Below are 20993 nucleotides of genomic sequence, written 5' to 3' on the forward strand. Positions count from 1 at the left end.
TAAGCTATAGTAAAAATGAAATAGAGCACACAATAATAGGGAAATATATGTGTATTTATTTGCACAAGGAAACAATTAATTTTAGTTGTACAAATCACTGCGGTCTTAAGTACATTTTTTCCTCTTTTTTCAAAGAGCTGCTGGTCTTTGGAAAAAAATAATTGGGGGAATTAATCTTCTATTTATCCAAGCTATTCTGTGTTCTTTCTCGGTGGCTTTTTTTGTTTGTTTAATTGCAAGGAACATTTGCATGAAAATAGGATTTTAAGACTTGAACAGCTTCTGATGCTTTTTCCCAGATACATGGGGTAAACTGCACTTATTGTATTTGTAAACTAAAACTATTGCTTTGTATAATTCCTTGCATGATTTTTTTTATACTGAATTATTAATGAATATTTGAGAATATACTTTAGAAAGGTTCCCTCTGCCTCCCCCTTGAAAATGCACACCACTAATGTATAGAACTCTCCCCCTTCCTCCTTCCCCCCATCATGTCTCCTTCAAGACCCACCAAAAAAGTCATATTGGTAGTCATCTCATTTCTGTGGCCAATTAAACTCAATTTCTGGACTTCCTCCATTCTCTAAGATAAGCAGCATCTTACACTACACCAAGTCTTTTAAATCAGACTAGTTTGCAAAAGTTCTTTCAGATTTCTAGGAGTTTTTCATCTTCTCAAAGGAACTTTCTAAAGACTTCTAAGAAAGAAAATCAAGTGGATTTATAGCAAAATATATCCACAGTGAAGTGGAAATCCAGAAACAGAAATTTAGTAAGCGTATATGCTCTGGCAAAACTTACTAATGATTATCAGATGATAGACTAGTTTGGGCACAAAACGGTCACTCTATTATGGCAAAATAGAAAAAAGAGGGGCAACACCTTGCTCTACAAGTTCTAATAGCTGAACTTGAGTGTTTGTATCATGACTCATCAGTAAAATGTTTCTTTTCAGAAATGTACATTAGATTCTGGATTTCCAGTTTAGAATTATTAATATTTTTAATGTTTAATATTGTGGCTATATGTAGTGTTCTAGTGTTTAGTTTATGCTTTTTGGATAGAACATGTATTTCTACTAGTTTTTCTGAGTTGTACTTTCATAGAACAGATCTCTTCTAGATTATTTTTTGCAAGCAGTCAATATACAAATACGGAAAATTTTACTATAAATAAATTTTGATTCTGTGTAATTACAGAATAATTTTGCAAATTGATGTTTGAAGTGTGGAATACTGAACTTTAAACATAAACGTAGTCGGTTATCTGACTGAAGTTTTAATTCTGATTTCTATTCATTTAGATTTCTCATATTGGAAAGCTGAAAGATTTTCTTCTGCAACACAGAAAGGATTACATTAATGCTTACAGGTAAGTGTGCATTGTGTTTAAATAGATTTATGTATTTATTTTCAAATTTGTAAAGTGAACTGCTTAAAAATCTCCAGGCATAATGTCTGAAAACAAAACATTGTTTTCAACAGCTCTTTGACAGTTGCATATTAATTGGCTTACTGTAAGCTACTGAAGATGAAGAATAGTACTGTTACAAGAAGAAAATTGTCCTAAATAAAATGACACTCAGAATTTGAAGATTTCTGGCTCTTGGGAGTTAGTTCTGAAACAAAGCAACCTGGCAGTCCAAGTCCAACACCTTGTCAGGACCTGCAGAGTAGCAGGTCCTGAGATTCGTGAGATAGCAGAATCCTAGATTCAGTGATCCAGGTTTTCCCTTTCACTCTGTGACTCTAAACCTACCTGTTATCACTAAGCATACAGTCAGTAGCATCAGCAGGTCCTGGAGGAGAATGACGTGAACTCTTCAGACTTCAGACTCTGGAATGTGAATTCCAGATGAAAGATGCCATTGGGAATGCAGTGTCAGGGGACAGCAGCACAGGATTTGCTTTTCTGTGACAACAGTTCTGGTAGTTGTGTCATGTGGAGAAAGTTTTGATTCTCTTTAGCCCTTAGAAAGTGTTCAAAACTGCTCTATCTACTTATTTGCTGATAGCTTCAGTAGTAGGATTTTTAGAAGATTAAAACACAAGTTTATAAGTTGGTGTTAGTAAGAAAAAAATACGAGTATCTTCTCATCTGCAGGTTTAACATTCCTAATGAATTACTAAATCAAGTTATACTAAAATCTAAATGCTACTGCAACTTGTGTTTTGGTGATCTGAGTACAAATAATGATATCACATGAGAAATGGAAAAAACTTTGTTTTTAGTGAAACTCTTGTTATGTGTAAACTTAGTAGTCATGTTATAGGTTGCACTGTATTTCTTTCCGGAAGTGGAAAATACTTCATAGGTATGTCTACTTAACTAACTTTGCTGTTGTAAATAGAAATTTAACAGTTCCACTAACTGGTCTGTCTTGAACTAATCACCAGTTTGTTTTATTTCATATTGTAGAAGTGGGTTTGTGACACGCTTGTGACTGCTATAAATATTTATTTGAAAAAAGCAGATATCCTTTCTGTGTCTTCATAGTGCAGACCCCACATCTAACTAATCGTTCCTTTCTTCTGAATCTAAGATAAAAAAATGATCAGTGCAACATAATATACAGTGAATGCTGTCTTTCAGGGAAATATATTTGTGTGGGGCAGAACACTCATTGAAACTGCCTGGCCTTTGTCACGCTGTCACTTAAAGTGAGTTGACCTTCCACCCTCGTTACGCATAGGAAAAGAGATGTTCGCCAGGGCTCTGGGGCACCATTTTATTTTGAGATTCATGGTTCAAAACAAAAACTTCCAAAATTCTAACCAGATATAAAATGGGAAGAATATACAGTGTGTGCAATACAGAATGTATCCCAATTGGCATGCTTTAAAAAACTGGGATGCACTCTTTGTAAAGGCAGTGAATTTCTACCAAGTGAAGTTTTCTGCTTTAAAGAGAATGTCAGCAAGTTGTTCTTGAGGTGGCAAAGGTGGATCATTGTGGCAATGCCCTTCTTGGTGGGGTATGCGTGGGGGGAAATATCACTGAAGATTATTAAATGTCCTTTTTTTACTGTCATTTGAGAAGTGCACAACCCACTTGGTTGGGGTTGGTTTGTTTTGTTTTGGCTTTTTTGGGGGAGGACTTATATCCAAATGAAACAGTGTAGGTAAGCTTTCCCTTGTAAAAGATTTTCTGAAACATCACAATTTCCTGTGTTGTATTTCCTCAACGTAACGGCAGTGTAGGGTGAGTCAGCCCTGTGTGCATTCTGATTCTGCCACAACCCGAACTAAAGCTAAGCCGCTGCTGCAGTCAAGGTAGAGAAAATGCATTCTAAAGTCATCTTGGGTTGAAGACAGAGTCCCAAGTCATTGTAATACCTTTCTCCAAAGGGCTTCGCAGGTACCAAATAGGAACATTATCCAGACAGATATCCATCCCCCAGAAGACAGCAGGAATAGATGAGCTGTCTGATATTTCTTAGGCCTGGTTCATACTGGAGGAGCAGTCTTCTTGAGGAACAACTTCTAGTCCTGAAAGGGTCTGTCACAGTAATAGCAATGCTATACAATCAGTGGTATCGAAATGTGTCCCTTTTTTTGTCTCCCTGAGATTTTAAAAGCAGTATTTTGTTCTTTCAAAATTAAAAAAAAAATATATATATTTTTTGGCCTGTTTTCTAAGTGTAAGGCCATGAGAGCTATTAGTAGTCAGTGCTGGTGAAAATGAAGCTTGGGAGTGTGTCAATTCTCCATGCAAGGTGTATGAGGAACTGCTTGTCCAAGCAGCAAGCAGAAGTAGTGTACAGCTACATGTTGCCACTACCTCTCTGCTTTTCAGTTCCCGTTGGAATAGGTTGTGAACAACACTAGGTGGAGCTACCAATTTAATACTGAAATAACTTTTTATTGTGTGAAAACTTCATGTGAGTGCATAAGATAAGAAACTACAAATAATTGCTGTAAGAATAAACAGTTAGTAGTGGTTAAATTTCAGGTACTATTTTATTAGCAGTAGTGTACATAAAATTGAAGTGATAAGTAAAAATTTGTCCAAGCTATTTTGGTTTCTAAAAGGTTTTTTTTTTATAATGTTCTTTTTGTAAACTCTTTTAATCAGTTATCATGGTAATTCTCAGTGATTATCACCCCCCCCCACAGCTGAGGAGAGCAAAAAAGATTTCCTCCAAATCTCGTCTGTGATGGCAGTTGATCCTGTCCTTAATGGTCAAACTTAAAATAGATAGTACTGTCAAATTCCACACTACATTGCTTATGCTGTTCCACTTTGTGGATGCGAAGAGGATCATGGCATCCATACTGTCAGTCTCGCTGTCTTAGCAAATGCCTCACTCATTCAAGACAGCAGTTCTAATAACTTTTCAATACTTCAGCTATGGGGAAAATTTTTAAACAATTCAATACCGAAGGGCTGTGCTGGAATTTACGTGGGAGGTTTCATTTTGTTAATGAAATTTGAATTTGTCAATCCTGTGATTTTTATTTCAACTATAGCATGTTGTGTTGGTGGAATTAGGCTTTTGAGTTACTAAGATGAATTATTGTATGCCTTGTAAAACATCATAATGTGTTACATCCAGAATGGTTGCTCTTTTGACCTTACTGTTGCAGACTATAAATTCTTTATTAATGAAGAGTTTTTATTTTTGGCATACACAAAATATCCTGCTACAGAGGGGATGTCTTTAATTTGTTTTTAAAGGAAGATTTTTAGCAACGTGAAAGACAACTGGAAGAAGGGTTACTTGAAACTAAGGCCCTGACCCACTTTATCAAACTTTAAATATTTAACTGAAATACCTAATTGAGTCCAGAGAGCTCAAGAACTAGTAATTGCTTATTCACCTTCTTTCTTCTTGATTTGACTGTTAGCTATAAAATCTGTGAATGGCAAAACACATGAAATTAGTGATGCAGCGATCTAAGCTTACTGACTTAGAAGCAGTTGCACCTTTATCCTCTCCTGTTTATTGGGATTCATTTGCTTTCTCTTACACCTTGGTTTTCATCTTTCTGTGATACGAAACTTTTATGTTTTGTCGTCTTGCGCATTTTATCATGTCTGCTGTGATTCTCTCGTGTGGATAGAACTTCTGAGAGCTTTAGTGGTACCAGAGATGCAGTATCATCTTCCACATCTGATTTATAGAGGGGCACATACAGAAGCTCCTCCTTCAAACTTCTCTCCAAATGTATGGTTCTTTCTTGCCAATTGGCTTAAAGACTGGGGGCTGTATTCATCTTAATCTGTGGCAATAATAGCAAAATCTGGGGCTTTCTCTGCAACACACATTTTAAGGAAAAATAATAAATAATGAAAACACTGAGCAGCAAAGACTATGAATGACTCATGTTGTTATTGGTTACACCTACCAAGGGAAGGACCGATAATGAGATGTACCATTGCTTTTATTTAATGTTAGAGCCTTGTCTTAAAGAAAAATAACTTAAATAATTTTAATTAATTCTTTGCTGGCTTCATATACACATTTCAAGCCTAACAAAGCCCTTTGGGTATCATGCTCATGATCAGTGAACAGTCAGTGGCAGGGTATTTTATAAGAAAAGTGTAGCTAGATCATGGGACATTGCATCATCACCGTTCCTGCTAAAGTAGCTGTCCCTGAGCTGTCACTTGTGATGTTAACTGCCGCCTCTCTCCAAGAATCTTTGGAAAGAAATGAAACTCAACAATCAAGAAATGCTTTAGGGCATCTCAGAGTGTTTGAAAATGAATTAGTTTCTATTGGAAAATACTCTGACAATACTTAAAAACAGCAATGGTAAGCAGTATATGGCTAGTATTTGGCTGGGAGGAACCAATAAATTAGTTACATGTTTGCCACCTAATAGGAAATTGCTGAATGCTTACCCTATGCTTTGTGGAGAGTGTTCCCTTGGCTTAACCAATAAAAAAAAGTAGGTATTAAAGAAGTCTAAAAATAGTGTCTTGCTAGCTCCCGTATAATGCTGGTCTGCTTTCTTTTCTTGACTTAATCGTGTGTTTACAAGAAGCAAGGGTTGTTTTGTTATACAAAGATAGTAAAACATGTAAATGTTCTGTGAGGACTTTCTTCATGGAGGAGTATATAGTATTTTCCTGGTCTCCAGGGAATTATTTTCAAATTACTTATGTTCTTTTTTTTTATTTTAGTAGGTTCATATATCACATTTTAGAAATAGTAATTCTTCACAGCAGCATTCTGGAATTTCTCAGCAATATTTTAGAAAACTGAAAATACTAATTCAGGTATGTCTGTACTGCCTGTTCTAGTAGCTGAAATTTCCCCAGACGTAAAAAAAAAAGTTTTAAATATGTTGTTATAGAATGTTTTGTCATTTGAGTAGACAAGTTTTTGCCTTGGATTTATGTCAGACAGTGTTTGAATGCAAAAAGGCAGTAAATTTAAATGCACAAATCATAATAAATAATGTTTAAATTAAGTAGTTAAATAACAAATAAAATAATTTAAGACATACCAGATGCCCAAAGGGAAGATGTTTAAAAATGTCTGCTGTATTTACAACTAAGGTGATATATACATGTACATATGTACATATACCTACACACTTTGGTATGTATGTGTGGGAACATTTATGCATATATTTGTAAGGCAATATCTGCAGGTGGTAAATTGGGCATATCTCTGCTAAAACAGTACATATCAGTATTTTAGAACTGGTTTATTTCAGCTTTTTGCTTCTCTCTCTTTTGTAATACACTGTTGGAGGAAAATCAAGGTTTTCTGCTTGATTTGGTGTCTTTATTGAATCAGTAAGCAGAAAATATTTTATGCACCAGCAGAAAGAGTTACTAATTCCAAAAGCTGGTGTAACGCCTCTATCAGCTCTGGTTCCTTGTGCTTTGCCAGCAAAATAGGATCATAGAAATGATAGGCTGGAAGGAGCATGGCTGACATGTTCAGAAAGAGAATGGCTAGGTCATTCTACCACTGTCATTTATCTCTTTCATATTTATCTCTTTCTGTGGAGATTCTATATCTTCCCTCTGCTTTTTCCTGTTTCCTTATCCATGCTACTAGAATTTTCTTTTTTTTTATGACTTATTGGTTTCTTCTCAGTCTCTTCTAGAATCAAATGTTACAGTATATTTTGTTTTTCGTACGTGTTCTCTTTGACCTTTGATTGTACATTTTCCTCTCCTTTGGACGCTGTCACAGTTGGTGTTGCAACGAGGTGCTGAAATGCAAGAAAACTCCAGCTGAGGCCTTGCCCAAAGCTGAGGACAGCAGAAAGATTACCTTTTATTTGTAATGGGTTATACTGCATTTATGCATCCCATTGCAATGATGACTTCTTATGCAACAATGTGTTGTTGTTATGTTTGGTTTATGATCCACCAGGATCCCAGGTGACTTTCTGAAGAACTGTTCCCTAATCAGTTGTTCCCCGTTCTCTGTGGGTTCAGATAATTGTTCTTGCTGCAACAAAGAGCCTCTGACCATTCCTTACTCAAATTCTTCATGTCATTTCTCCAAGTTGGTAGTATTGTTTTGAATTGAAGTCTTGTTCTCTTAATACAGTGTTAATTCGCTTAGCTTTATGCCTCTGCAAATTGAATAATTGTACACTCCATTCTGCTGTCTGAGTTGTTAATGAAAGTATTAAATAGCGTCAGATGCAGGACAAACCCCTGTGGAACACAGCTCGGTGTGTCCTTCCATTTTAGTATACAGTTCTGGTTTTGAACTCCAAGTTCAGCTTTTCAAACAGTTTTACATCTGTATGGTGCTTGTTTCTTCTAACTCTTTTATTCACCGGTAGCTTATGAGAATGTTGTGCGAGATGTTAACAAAAACCAAACTAAAGAAAAGATATGTAGCAATGATTGCTTTTCATCCATCTGGAAGACCTGTTACTGCATCCAAGAAGTAAATTGCACTGTGTATGACTTATTCTTGATGTATATTGGCTACTGGTTATCTTTCCTAAGCTTTCCTAGCTTAGGAAACTGGTTTTCTTTCCTAAGCACTGAAACATTGTTTGATTATTTGTTCCTATATTTTCCTAGGCTGAGTGGTCTATAAGTCCTCTGCCTTTTTTTTTTTCTTAACCCCATTTTTCAAGATAGTTGCTACACTTCATCTTTTCATCGACCTAGCACTCCTTTGCCCCTAGTTCTTGGCAGTGAGGATACATCCTTTCATTTCATTCATTCCTTATTTTAGGTGTTTCTCTTAGGAATATTTGCAGAGTAACGTCTTGTTATCATTGACATCCCTTGCCCCTTGTGTCTCATCCTGCACTTGACCCTTTTCTGGTTGTGTCCCTACATACTGTGTTCCTTTAGACTTGTCAGTAGCAGTCAGATCTAATTTGCACCTTCTGTATTCTGCTTTTTATGTTTGAGCTCAATGAAGAGCTCATGAAGTAGCTAAGTTGATCTCTTACTGCATTGCCTATTCTTCCTTTTCATCGAGGGCAGAATTGCAAATTATCATAATGTCATTTCTATACAAAAACTACTAGTTCACCTGAATTCTTTTCTATTCCTTTTTAGTTTCACTTTTCTATGCAATTTAACCTGCTAATTTTTCTAGACTATTGAAGTCTGCCTACATGATGGCCACTGTCTTTGTCTTACTCTTCACCCACCTTCTTAAATAACCCAAGTTGCCTTCCAGTTTATCATGAAGCTTTCTCCTACTGATTAGGATAAAAATCTAGAAGACTTACTTTCCCCCCTTTCTCCCTACTTTATCTGCATGCATTAGCCATTGTGTGTCTTGGCTAATTCTTCTGAGTGCTTCTGAAAAAACCTGGTTGGTTTGACCTTTCCTGATTTAATGATGTATCAGCCCATTGCTATGATACTGCCACTGCACTTCTGAGCAAGTATTTGTATTTCTGAAATAGAGGACACAGCTGGATCTTTTTTTTTTCCTTTGGTTGGGTTTTTTGTGTTTCTTTTTCCGTGGCCTCTTTTTAAATGAATGGTTCTTTTTACAGTAAGGCTAGTGGGTGGTGATTAGATAGATGTTCAGTATAATCTCCATGTGCAGACTTACTGGGGAGTGCAATGGGGACTTCAGTACCCTGTTAGTACTAGTGGATGCCATACGTGTTTTGACATAATGGGATGTGATTGTATGACTCTGTTCTTACCTTCCCAAGGAGGTTGGGTTTCAGGTACCCTTACTGCTGAGTGGCTTGACCAGCTCTTGTTCAAAAGTGCTGGTAGGAGACACTGTGTAAGCTGTAAGCAGTTACAAAAGGAAAAGTATTCTATTTCTTTTTTGCTGGATTAAGCTGCATTTTGTTACCTTTGAAGCTGTAAAACTCCTGTTTAGGAATTTGATCTACCATATTTTTGTATTAGCAACTATGAAAAGAATTCTGCAAATCCCACAAAGCTGGGCAGGGTACAAGAATCTTATACTGTGTTCGGTAGCAGACCAGCCAGAACTTATTATTGTAATCTGAAATAGAAGAGTGGAGATTTTTTTGCTTCATCAAGGGGTCATCATGAATCATGAAGCTGTTACTCCATCCTCATTTTCCATCTGAGTCTGGGTATCCTAACGTGCTCAGGTAATTCTCTCTAGACATGGTTTGCTGAACAATGTCATGCATTATCCCATGCCAGATGATCTTAATGGTCCCCTTCTGTCTGGGCCTGCCTGGAGATGGATGTAAAAATGGATTTTCTGGCTTTACACAGGCTGAGAACTTGCATATGCCACAGACTAGTAATAAAAAGCCCTATCTATATAAGCTGTCCAAAGAGAGTGGGGGAGAGATCTGTCTAATATATTTAACAATATGAGTGATCTTGTTGCGTATGTAACTATCCATATGTCATCTTAACCAGACTGTGGAAAGCCTTTACATCATATGTCTCTAAAATCAGACTATTTCAAATCTTTCATCGTTCAGAAGCTGCCCTCTCAGAGTGCAAATTAGTTACAGCTTAGAAAAGCACTGATTACATTTGCGATAGGGACTTTGCCACAGATTTATGAAACTCATCTGTCCTGACCAAAGAAGGGCAATTCAGATAGTAAAATATAAATGGAAACACTATATGTGGCTGCTTTTCTGTAAATCTTCTCTAAGTTAGAATTTTATAACATTTAGAATAGCTTTAACGAGAAGGGAAAAAATCCTGATGTTTAGATGTCAAATACATGATAGTGTTGAAACAAACAAGTAACATACAGAATATTCCTTCTAATTAGTTTGCCTTACTGTTTGCTGGCTAATCTGTGCTTGTGTACTAGCTGGCCGGTAAGCAGAAACTAATTTTCAAACCAGATGAACCATGTGCTCCTTTTTTCATGTGCGGTCAGTCACACAGGATGAGAATGAAGACATTTTGGTATAATACTTAGGGACATTAGAGTAAGCCGAAAACTTTGTGGAGGAGATCTGGGAGACCCACGCTGCCCGGACACTGCAGATGCAGGGGAGACCTGGTGGGTTTTGTATGGGATGAGAGATGATGGGTTGGGGTGATGCGAATTGGTTGCAGGCGTTCCGGTGGCAGGGATTGCAGCAGGCAGGGAAGATTTGGCATTATTGCAGCGAAGTATGTAAGAGATCTCTAACAGTGTCAGGCTAGCTTTGCAGATTGAAAATCCCTCCTTTTTACTTGTATTGTATTACCGTATTAATGTAATTACATTACATGTACCTTGAACAAAGTAGGGAAATTTTCACATATAAACAAAAATCTAAATTAAAATGAGGATATGAGTTAAGGTTTTCTTTCCTGTTTTTAAAGGCAAATATAATAGGCTGTGATGACTGTATCATCAGGAGACCCAAGGTGAACATAAAATAAGCTGCTGTAGCAAAGTAATCTGTGGCTGTGGGGGGAGGCACTGTTAACCACTAGAAAAGCCAACGGTATAAAGGTATTTATCTACAGTGTGTTAACATTTTACTGACAGGCCTCCATTTTTATTAATATAGTAACAAAAAGATACACTAATCCTGTTAGAAAATATTATATACATAATACATACTCTAAAATAGGAATAAACAATGTGAACAGGTTTTAATAAATCTTGTAATAGACTTGATATCAAAAAAGGGTGTTATTTTTCCAATATTTTTCTTTTTTATAGTTTGAATGCACAGAATTCATAGTATAGCTACTTTAAAAATTAAGTTCAGGATTTAGGATAATGAAAACATACATTTAAGTAAAACAAGTTCCAATTTTTTTTTTTCACTTTCAACATTTGAGCTGTTCCTTTATCCTGCTTTTTTTCTTATTTTTAGACTTGAAATATGCCTCATTGGAGTAAGTACTGAGGATAATGATGTATTTTTTTAGTTGTATTTTCTCCTTATCTGCTTGGTATTTGATTATGTACGAGACGATAGCATATATTGCATTTTCTTCATCTTTTACTAGTCAAAAACGTTTTAAAAAACCTCTCAGCTTTATAGAAGTGGCATTTTATCAGTGATGGGTTTTGTACTTTTTACTTTTTCTGTGAAAATCAGTGTTACAGAAAAGCTTCTGTGGACATAGTGAACAGAAAGGAGGTCAAAATGTATACTTGTAGATTTTATGTTGGGGATTTCTTAAGTGACAGTTTGTCTTGTTTCTCAGCCATATTATGTCTGAGTATGTGAGGATGACAGATACAGAACGTGATCAGATAGATCAAGATGCTCAGATATTTATGAGGACGTGTGCCGATGCCATTCATCAGCTGAGAACAGAAGGTAAAATGAGCAAATCTAAAATGTGTTTTTCTTAGTTATTGATAAAGGCTAATATAATGCTAAATAATGGATGGTGGATCTGAAATGCTTTTGTAAAGAGATCGGTGAAGTCTCATTGCCTTTTTGTTTGCATCTGTGTAATCCCATTGGCTAATTAGTACTGTGCTTAATTTTCTTTAATGTTAGTGGAAGGAGAAGCCAGAGCATAGAATTTTATTTATTTGTTCAAATACATTAATTAGCAATTGTTAAAAAAAAAAGTCTTAAATATTTACTACTTGAATAATAATTTAACATTGTGGCCCAGAGGCCTGAACCTAAGATCACTAAATTCAATGGTTGCCTTTCTAACTTGTGCATCTGTGAGGTATTACAAGTATAATCTTTCCAAGTTTGAGATTCTTCATTAACTTCGACAGAGTCCTGGTAAAGTAACTGTTTTTGAGAACTTGAGTATGGGGTCATACCTTTACAGCACTATCTTATGAAAGTCGTAGAGAGAACTTCTGTTTTGCCATTTTCAAGTTGACTTGCTGTGTGTTTTTTCCAGTATACCAAAGATTTTCATCAGCTTTGAAATGCCTTCTCCAACATAGTTGTAGCATTATTCAGAATCATTGAAAGCCAGTCGTGCATGGGAACTATATAGTATCAAAATAAGGAGGAGTAATATATGTGAATGAAAGGGTGCTTGAAACAATAAATCCCAAAGGTTTCCATACAGTCTATACACTGGAGAATTTAAGATGTCAGAAGTCTGATATTTTAAGCAAGTTAAATCTCTAGATCTGTTTTGCTGTGCTTATGTTGATGATATCTATTCTTGTTTAGAAGTTTAATTGAAATAATATGACTATGGCATATATAACAGATCAATAACATAAATATTTTAAGACACTAGTTGTTTTCAGCTTTAGGCTTGTTGTAATTATTTGATGTTTTATAGAACCTATATTTAAATATAGCTATGTTTGAAAGAAATACTAATACATAACATACAGAAATGTTAATAGGCTCTTGAATACAACTTGTGTATCAACTGAAAATGCAGACTTTTGTGCAATTCAGTAAAGAGTTAAAAGTTTTTGGTTATATCTTTCTTTTGTATTTCAGCACACAAGGGTGTCCAGTCTGCTCAGGTAAAGGAGCACAGAACAGCTGTCTTGGACTTCATTGAAGATTACTTAAAAAGTACTTAGTATTCATTCAATGGTTAAAAATGAATGATTGTATTTTCCAGGAAAGAAATTGTGCTCTTCTAACCTTAAGTTCTGTTTACTGCTATCTTGAACAGGAGTGTGTAAGCTGTATTCTGAACAAAGAGCCATCCGAGTTAAACGAGTGATAGATAAGAAGAGACTGTGAGTACTGTCAAAAAATAGCTTAACTCTGCCTTTCATTTGTAGGACATTCAAAAGTATTATTCATGTTTAGATTCTAAGGAGATTGTTCTAATGGAAATCTGTAGCTGGATGAGCAACTTCTGCTGTCAGCAGGTGCATTTCAGGGCTCTCTTACACTTCTGGTGCGTGAATTTAAGTCTATAAATGGCAGAGTGCCATTAGAGTGTTGTATTTCTCATTTATGTAAATGATTAATGCACCAAGTCAGTAAAATGTGGGTTAAGAACCTAGTGGACTTCTACAAATGCAACAAAATATTTTTGTGTGTCCTATTAAGTAACATTCTGCATAAAATAATAAATCCTGCACATTAGTAATATGGCTCAAAGACAAAGATGCTATTTAGGATACCATCTGTTTAGGTACAAAAGATGATCACTTCTCTCTTTTTGTCCTTTCTTCTTTTTCACTTCTCTGCTAAAGCCAGTGATTATGTTGTGAATAAATGCTACATGAATTTGTAGGTCTTCATGGCAAGTAGAAACATGATAAGAAGTTAAATTCAAAATTTTTATTTTAAACTGAAACAAAAGAGTGGATGCATTCAGGCTGCTCATGTAGAGGTGAGAATGTCTAGGGGAAGTTAAAGATTATGTGCTTGCTGGTGTTTTGGTCTGGGGGGTGTTCTGGTTTTGGTGGGTTTTTTTGAATGCTTGGTTTGGGTTTTTTTGGTGGATTTTTTTGGTTGGTTGTTCAGTTTTTGTCAGGTATCAAAAACCATACTTTTTAATTTTCTTCTTCTGCACACCCCAGGTGTAAGAATGATGGGGAGAATGAACAGGTTTTGCAAATTATTTAATACCAGAAAGGCTTTCCATGTCTTCTCAGTTTGCATTATTTGAATTCTAACCTTAAGTTCGGTTATGTACATTTTATTTTAAGAATAAAGAATTCTAGAACTTCCACATGAATAAGTAAATTCTTGAGTGCTTTTCCAAGACTTGATGCTGCTTTATCAGTTTGGTGTTTGGCTCAATCAGCTATTTACATTGAAACTAGAGATTGTTTTCAAAAGTCCATAAGTACATTTTCTTCAGAGTGATTCAGCAAGATTAAGCCCAATTAGATTCACTCAAATATATCCTCCTGAGATATAAATAGTAGTACAAGCCAAAACCAAGTAAACAGAATACATCAAACCAGTTCTGAAATTTGGTAAGCTGTAATGAGAGGCAAGTCAGGCATTGATATTTTTGTAACTCCTGTAACCTTTCAGGAAAAAAACATACAGAAACAAACTGTGAGATATTTTTTGCGTGTAAAAATACACAACCTTATCAGAATTCTTCATGCTAAAGAAAGATAGCGTGGTTCCTGCAGTTTGTTGTACTCTTATATTATTGTTTTCATCTGAAATCGCAGGTTCATGATTTCTCAGATGACTAAACAGAGAAAACTCAATTTGATGTATGCTAAATATGGAGCAATGAGAGCACTATTTCAGGAGTTAGAATACCACTTAAATGAGGCATTAAAATATAAGCCAGAAAATGCAGTCCTTTTATGTAATATTGGAGGATACCTCTTTGCCTCTTTTTACAGATATAAGAACTAGAAAACAGATGTTGACCAGGTGGAATCTGTATGCATTGCAGATGCAATGTAATGGCTAAATTGTCATTTAAATTAAAATTCAATTTAAATAAATCACAGGGAATAAACCAATCTTTATAATGACTTTAAGAAAAATTATGTTTTTTCATATGCTTTCAACTAGTTGATTTGTAGTTTCCTCACAGATTTCAGGAGACACTTTATGTGATACTAAGAACATGTTCCATCACTTAAAAGAACTAGTCATTCTTTAAATAGTGCATCCCAGGCATTATGCTAATTTTTAATTAAAAACTTTGTACATTAGCATACTGTGCAAAGTAAGGACAACAAATAAAGGAATACATTTTTTTTAAAAGTAAATTAATCCTAGTGCAGATCTTCTTTCCTGCCATTTAGTTAAAATATGTGTGCATCAGACAATACTGGAAGGCTTGCAGTAGCAATATACGTCATGTTTCCTTTTATATTGATAAACATCCTCAGTGCTTCAACAAATTGAGTGTGTGTTAATTTTTTCACATAAGTTGCCTTTACATATTAACTCATATTTTTTGATTAAAAAGTTCTGCCAGTTACATAAGACTAGTTCCCCAGCATGAGACATTGAGAAATAAAAACACAAGCAGCTTTTTCTGTAAAGGTACTTGGTTGTGATTTTTCAGATTTTATGCTTATTGGTATTCAAAATTACACTTCATTTCAATTTTAAACTTTTTCCAGTTAGGATAGCTTGTGAATGATGTACACAATTATTCAAATCAAGCTGATGTTTTTATTATCTGGGGAATTGGTGTTTTATTAGTATCAGAACTATTATTTGAACTCCATGGGCATCCAGATGAGTGTGGGGTTTTTTTTTTTTTTTTCTTCCTCATTATTAGGCAAGTTTGGGACTCGAGGGGGAGGAGATGAGAGGAGTTCTTTTTTATAAAATTACCAAAAGCCCAGTACCTGCACAGTTTTTAGAACTAAGAAAGCTTCCCTGTCACTGTCTTCTCTTGCTTAAGTAACGTAGTCACTCAGTGATGACTAATGGATTATATTCTGTTTTTCTGAGAATTTTCTAATGACTGGTTAGAATTTAGAGACAATACAAAGAAGGAAAGGAACACAAAAAGCAACACCTTCTGTTAAGCAGCAGGGGAAGAATGCAGATCATAATTAGATTAACTGTTGATTATATTTGAGAGGGGAGGAAGTGATGAAGGTGGCACAGCAGGTGATTCAGCCAGTTGCGTTTTGGTTTTTTGTTCTTTAGCTTCTCTAAGAGCATAATGGCTAAGCATTTAAATGTCTACTACATAGTAATTACAGAATTCCTTACAGACAACAATAAACCACAGAAGTTTACTGGAAAAAATACATTGCCACTAATTTTAAACTTGTTTTGGTGGCACAGTGAAACATACTTGACAAGTACTTTATATATAATCACTGAATATGCTTCTCATTTTTTGCATTGCTTTTGCATTAAAATTACATCGCAGGGACTTGGATGTAGATCTGTCCACAGCATACTTTCTTTTCTTTTCCTTGTTTCTAAATGGTCTATTGTGTCTTTTGGCAGGCAAGGTAAATATCACTTTCATTCTGGTTAAACTATTCTTTAAAGCTAGTCAAATAAAATGACTTGTTTCAGGAAAAAGCTATTTCTGTTGTATTTTCTTACTTTTCCTGTATGACTATTGACAACATAAAGTAAAATTGTTACTTGAAAAGAATAAAGTAGTGGTGTTGGCTACTGCTACTAAAAAGAATTTTCAGTATGACCAAAATGTTGTCTGTTTGGGTTTTTAAATATATATATATTCTAATACACTGGGTTTTTGAAAGGAAGTTTAACAAAAGTTTAACAAAATGTCTGTGTGTTTGAAGGCTGTAGCCTTCAAAATTCTCCTCAGCTCTGAACATCTAATGTGTTTAGTTCAGGAATGCTCTTTGTGCTTTCTTTGCTTCTGTAATAATATTTCAGTGGAAGTTGCTAAGTATGTTTTGTATCTTGACTGGGAAATCTTTAATGTGAAGTTTGCAAGAGTTAGTGTTGAATTTAATAATCTGGTGGTTCTCATTTTAGAGAAATTCGGCTGTGTAAATTCAACAGTTAAATTACAGGCTCTTGTGCTTCTAGGTCTAGACTCGAACCTGAGCAGAGCAACGTGTCCAAATCACCTCTTTCCCCTGAAAAATCTTCGCAGAATCCTTTAGATGATTCTGAAGAAAAACTTTCTGCTGAGGAAAGCAAAGGTAAGGATAAATTTTAATTATATTTCACATTTTGTGTCAAGGCCTGTCTGTTCAATAGTACTTTCTTCACATTACAAGGTCCAGTTCCTGTGACTTGCACCTTCTGTTTTCTTCCCTGCATTAATCAGGCTTTTGTGAAGCAAATTGCGAGGCTGAGGAAGAAAAATCTTCAACTTCATGACATGCTTTTTCCAACCAGCTAAAAAACTCTTATGCCTTGCTGGATTCCTCATCCTCTCAATAAACTGTGCAGACTCTTTTCTTTTTATTTATTTTTATCGATATCCATCTACTTAGATATCTTCTGAGATCCATCTGATTTTTCCATATTCCTTTCACTGATGGCAAGGAGTTGGAAAGTAGTTCAATGACTTTCTGGGCACATTTTCATGTTTTTAAGCATAGAGACCTTGAGTTGAACACCTGTACAGTAGAAACTCAAAGGTAGCATATGCTTGTAGAAGGGAGGTTACTGGCTAGCCAGATCCAGTAGTTTTGGGGATATTGTTCTCCACAGCATTGAGTTTCCTCGCTGGAAGGATTGCATCTTGTCTTTCTGTGGGCGGGAGATAGCCAGACGTCCAAAACAGTGTCTCTGACCCCAGGCTCATTTCAGCTGGTGCTGTTCTTGACAGGATTTGTAAACATTGCTTCTGATTCTTTGGTGGCCTGCTTCTGAGGCCAGAAGATGTAAGTCCCTTCTGTTAGCCATTTCTGTCTGTCCTGGGGTGTGTACACTGGCAGAACTTTGCAGAGTGCCTTTTGGAGTACCACCACTGTGCAGATAATCTCAGGTTTCATGCCTAAAGAGAGATCTTGTTTCTGTGATTCTGGAGTTGCTTTCCCTGGCTTGAGTTCTCTTGCTTGTGCTGTCTGGAGGAGTCCAAGGTACCCTGTGATTTTTTTTTTATTGTGAAAATGATTTCTGGAGAGAAAAAAACTGTATGAAACGTGACATTACATTAGGCTAATACTTCATCAAGGTAGAAGAAATGCACTGGGTGGCCATATTACTCTGATAATCAGGTATTGTTTCTGTGGTGATTTTTATTAAAAGAGTAAAGTTTCTCTGGTTGGTGACTTTAGGGCCATACAAAGGGTGGATTCATGTGAAGTGGTACTCCATTTCTAGATGAAGACTCTAATCCTGAATTACTTCACAGCGTGCAAACGGTTTCATTTTCTGATACGGCATTGCTTATCTTCTTAACCAGTTTGTACTTCTGCAACGCTATCAGTATGTTACCCCTGACCCCCGGACACTGAATTTATTGTAAGAAGTAAAGGTTTTGATTGTGTCGTTTTTAGCGCTTACCACGTTTTTATAGTATGTCTTAAGTGATGCAGCACACAGGCACATAGATGAGTTTCACCCTAACACGTTATCAGTGTTTTGCAGCTGTGAGCTAGTGCCAGCAGAAAGGCGACAGCATAGTAGCATCTTCGTTGCCCTGTGCTCTTTCCTTGTTGCTGAATGTCTCTGCAGTCTCTGAAAGTGTGTGCTGCCACCACATAACGTCATTACCATTTTTAGCTCAAAAATCTGTGCTACACTGTGGAAAACGCTGTTCTTTGGTTACCTTGGACACAGCAAACCACTGCAATAAACAGAAATGAAGCTTTGTTTCTTGCACGTTAATTTTGATTATTTCAGTTTTAATTTTTATTTATTTTTTTATAAGACAGAGGGGTCTCATCACAAAAGTAGTGCTGATGCAGTACTTGTGAGGGATTGCGGACTAGTCTTTGAGAAAACTATTAAACTTGTGTGTCAGAATAAATCTGCCTGAAACAGCTTGTAAAATGCACGCAGCCTGTGATTCCTCACTTGAGTGTAAGTGTTGGTTGCTGCTGCTTATAGAAGTCAGCCCTGTGACTTCTCTGGTAGGTGGTTGTTGAAGCATGGAAATAGCATGAACGAGATGACTAGGAAACAAGCAGCTCAGTTGAAATCTTATAGCCTTTTAATTTTTTTTATAAGTAACTTTTAAAACTTTTAAGGAATTGGAGCAATTATTGTGCTTAGAAATAAACTATTTCATCCTCAGGATATGAGTAGTTCAGAGAATGGTGGTCACTTGTAATTATGAATTAGCCAGCATCAGTGTGCCTGGGTCCCTTGTGTAAATAGCTATAAAGATAGCTCTTCTGAGAGCAGCTTGTGGTCCTGTCCTTAATTTGAACATTATGATGAACAGCTGAATGTCCTACTTGACATGCTGAAGCACAACTTGGGTTTTGTCTGGGGTTTTTGGCAGAAACCAAAGCAAAATGTGATTACTTTTGTTTTGAGGCAAAGCACCTGTTTACATTAGAATTATACTGGACATGCCTCATGGTAGGAGGATAGTCTCTCTGGAGCTTGCTTTTATATGCTGACAGTATTTATTTGCATATTACAAATTTGACACTTAGTTTATGGAAATAAATGTAAATAATGAGTAGCTTTTGAGCTGGTCCACAAGCTTAGCAGCTGTCTCCTTTCAGCATGGAAAAGGGTTCAGAGGATTTGATCATTATTTTGTATCTCGGTCATGCATTAACTACTTCCTTCTGCAAAAGAAATGTAGTTTGGCTTTTGCTGGCTGAATTTTAGAAAAGCATTCATGTCAGCTCCATGAAAGCTACAGAACAACTTTCCCAGTAGCCAGAAACGTACAGGAGTGACAGGAGGAACCCTGGGGAGATGTGTGTTTCTCACTTAATTCTTACTGTAAGTATATTTGCTTATTAGCAATCACATTGGATACAGGTGCTGTTTTTTAACAGTGCTGACAGTGCCTGAAAGTAATTGGTTCCTCTGGGATAAAATAGAAAAATATCCTTTTTTTTTCCTTGGGTCCATAAACTAATTAACTTATTTTCTTTAAATCCATTAAATAATTATTATAATTTTTATATAATGTAAATACATTGATTATGCAAAAAAAAAAAAGTTTATTGCTTCTGTGAAATAGGCTTGAAATACTGATGATACCCCATGGAGAACAGAGTTGAATCGTTTCTAAACAATCTTTAAAGATACACTTGGTTTTAGTTCTTATTACTTGTAAGAAAGACTAGATCTATTTTTGGTTTGTTTTCTTTTTCTTGAATTTACTATATTTCTTATCCACATCCCTCATTTGTAACACTGCCATTGTTTGTACATCCTGGTTTGGTTGTTGGGAAGCAAAATACACATTTATAAAGAAGACATACACAACAATACTCTTCTATAATAGTTATTTTTCAAGAGTTTTCACAAACATTATAATGAAGGATAAGAGGGAAAATTTCTCTTTATAATCATTTTCACATATTTGTTTAGAAGTAGGACTATTCCTTTCAGAGGCTTCCCAAGAGAAGTCAGTACCTGAATGATGATGCATCAGTGCTGCTTCTGCAATTGAAAAAAATCAGAAGGTTATAACAAAGCAAATAAAAATAATTATAAATGCCTGAAAAAATTGACTGGGATAAATAGGAAGTCTGAAATCTATGAAAAAGTAAATACTAAATCTTTCTGTATTTTAACTTGCAACCCTCATCTGATAAGTCAAAGCAGGTTCAGCTTTGAGCCATTGTGGAGTGGTGCAAATCTCTTTTGGGCTTTGTAAGAATGTCACAGTCAGTGGGGAAAAGAGAGGCCTTCTCAAGAGCGCAGCCTTATCGTTAGGGTTTTAATCACTGATGCTAGAACAGCTTCAGAAACAGTACGTTCCCGGGTGCAGCTTCTTTTGTCTCCCATTCTAACTTTCTTCATCTATAATCAGAAGTATATAATTAAACCTAAAAATAAATCTTCCAGAAGGGAGTATCCCAGAAATAGGCATTCAAGATCTTTTATGCCCAACTACTGCTAAGATTTATGCAGATGATTAGCTGTAATCAAAGGGGAAGTACTGCTGAAATCAATGAAGCAGCTCTGATGTGTAAGAGTTAGTTTGTGGGATTGGATCCGATTCCTGTTGTACACAGGAAGATCCCTTGCACAGCGGGCTGTAGGATTTGCATTGTAATGTGCAGTTCGAACAACGGGAGGAAATTGAGTTTGTTCTGTGAACTTTGCTCAAAATGTCTTTGAGATTCTGTGTTTACTTTTTGGAATGAGGAGCCAGTGGTTCTGTCA

At 35.8% G+C, this 20993-nt stretch overlaps 1 protein-coding gene across 1 annotated transcript in view; it reads left to right on the plus strand.

Annotated features, from left to right (window-relative positions):
- The window catches only part of STX18 (syntaxin 18), a 70314-nt gene that overhangs the window by 33386 nt on the left and 15935 nt on the right, over nt 1–20993 (plus strand). Inside the window, exons 2-6 of the mRNA XM_064449123.1 lie at nt 1307–1374; nt 11563–11678; nt 12792–12869; nt 12973–13039; nt 16767–16882. Of these exons, the coding sequence (XP_064305193.1) occupies nt 1307–1374; nt 11563–11678; nt 12792–12869; nt 12973–13039; nt 16767–16882 (445 nt within the window). The remainder of the gene's footprint in view (nt 1–1306; nt 1375–11562; nt 11679–12791; nt 12870–12972; nt 13040–16766; nt 16883–20993) is intronic.

This window comes from Phalacrocorax carbo, chromosome 4 (genome assembly GCF_963921805.1).
Source record: "Phalacrocorax carbo chromosome 4, bPhaCar2.1, whole genome shotgun sequence".
NCBI classification, from domain to species: Eukaryota; Metazoa; Chordata; class Aves; order Suliformes; family Phalacrocoracidae; genus Phalacrocorax; species Phalacrocorax carbo.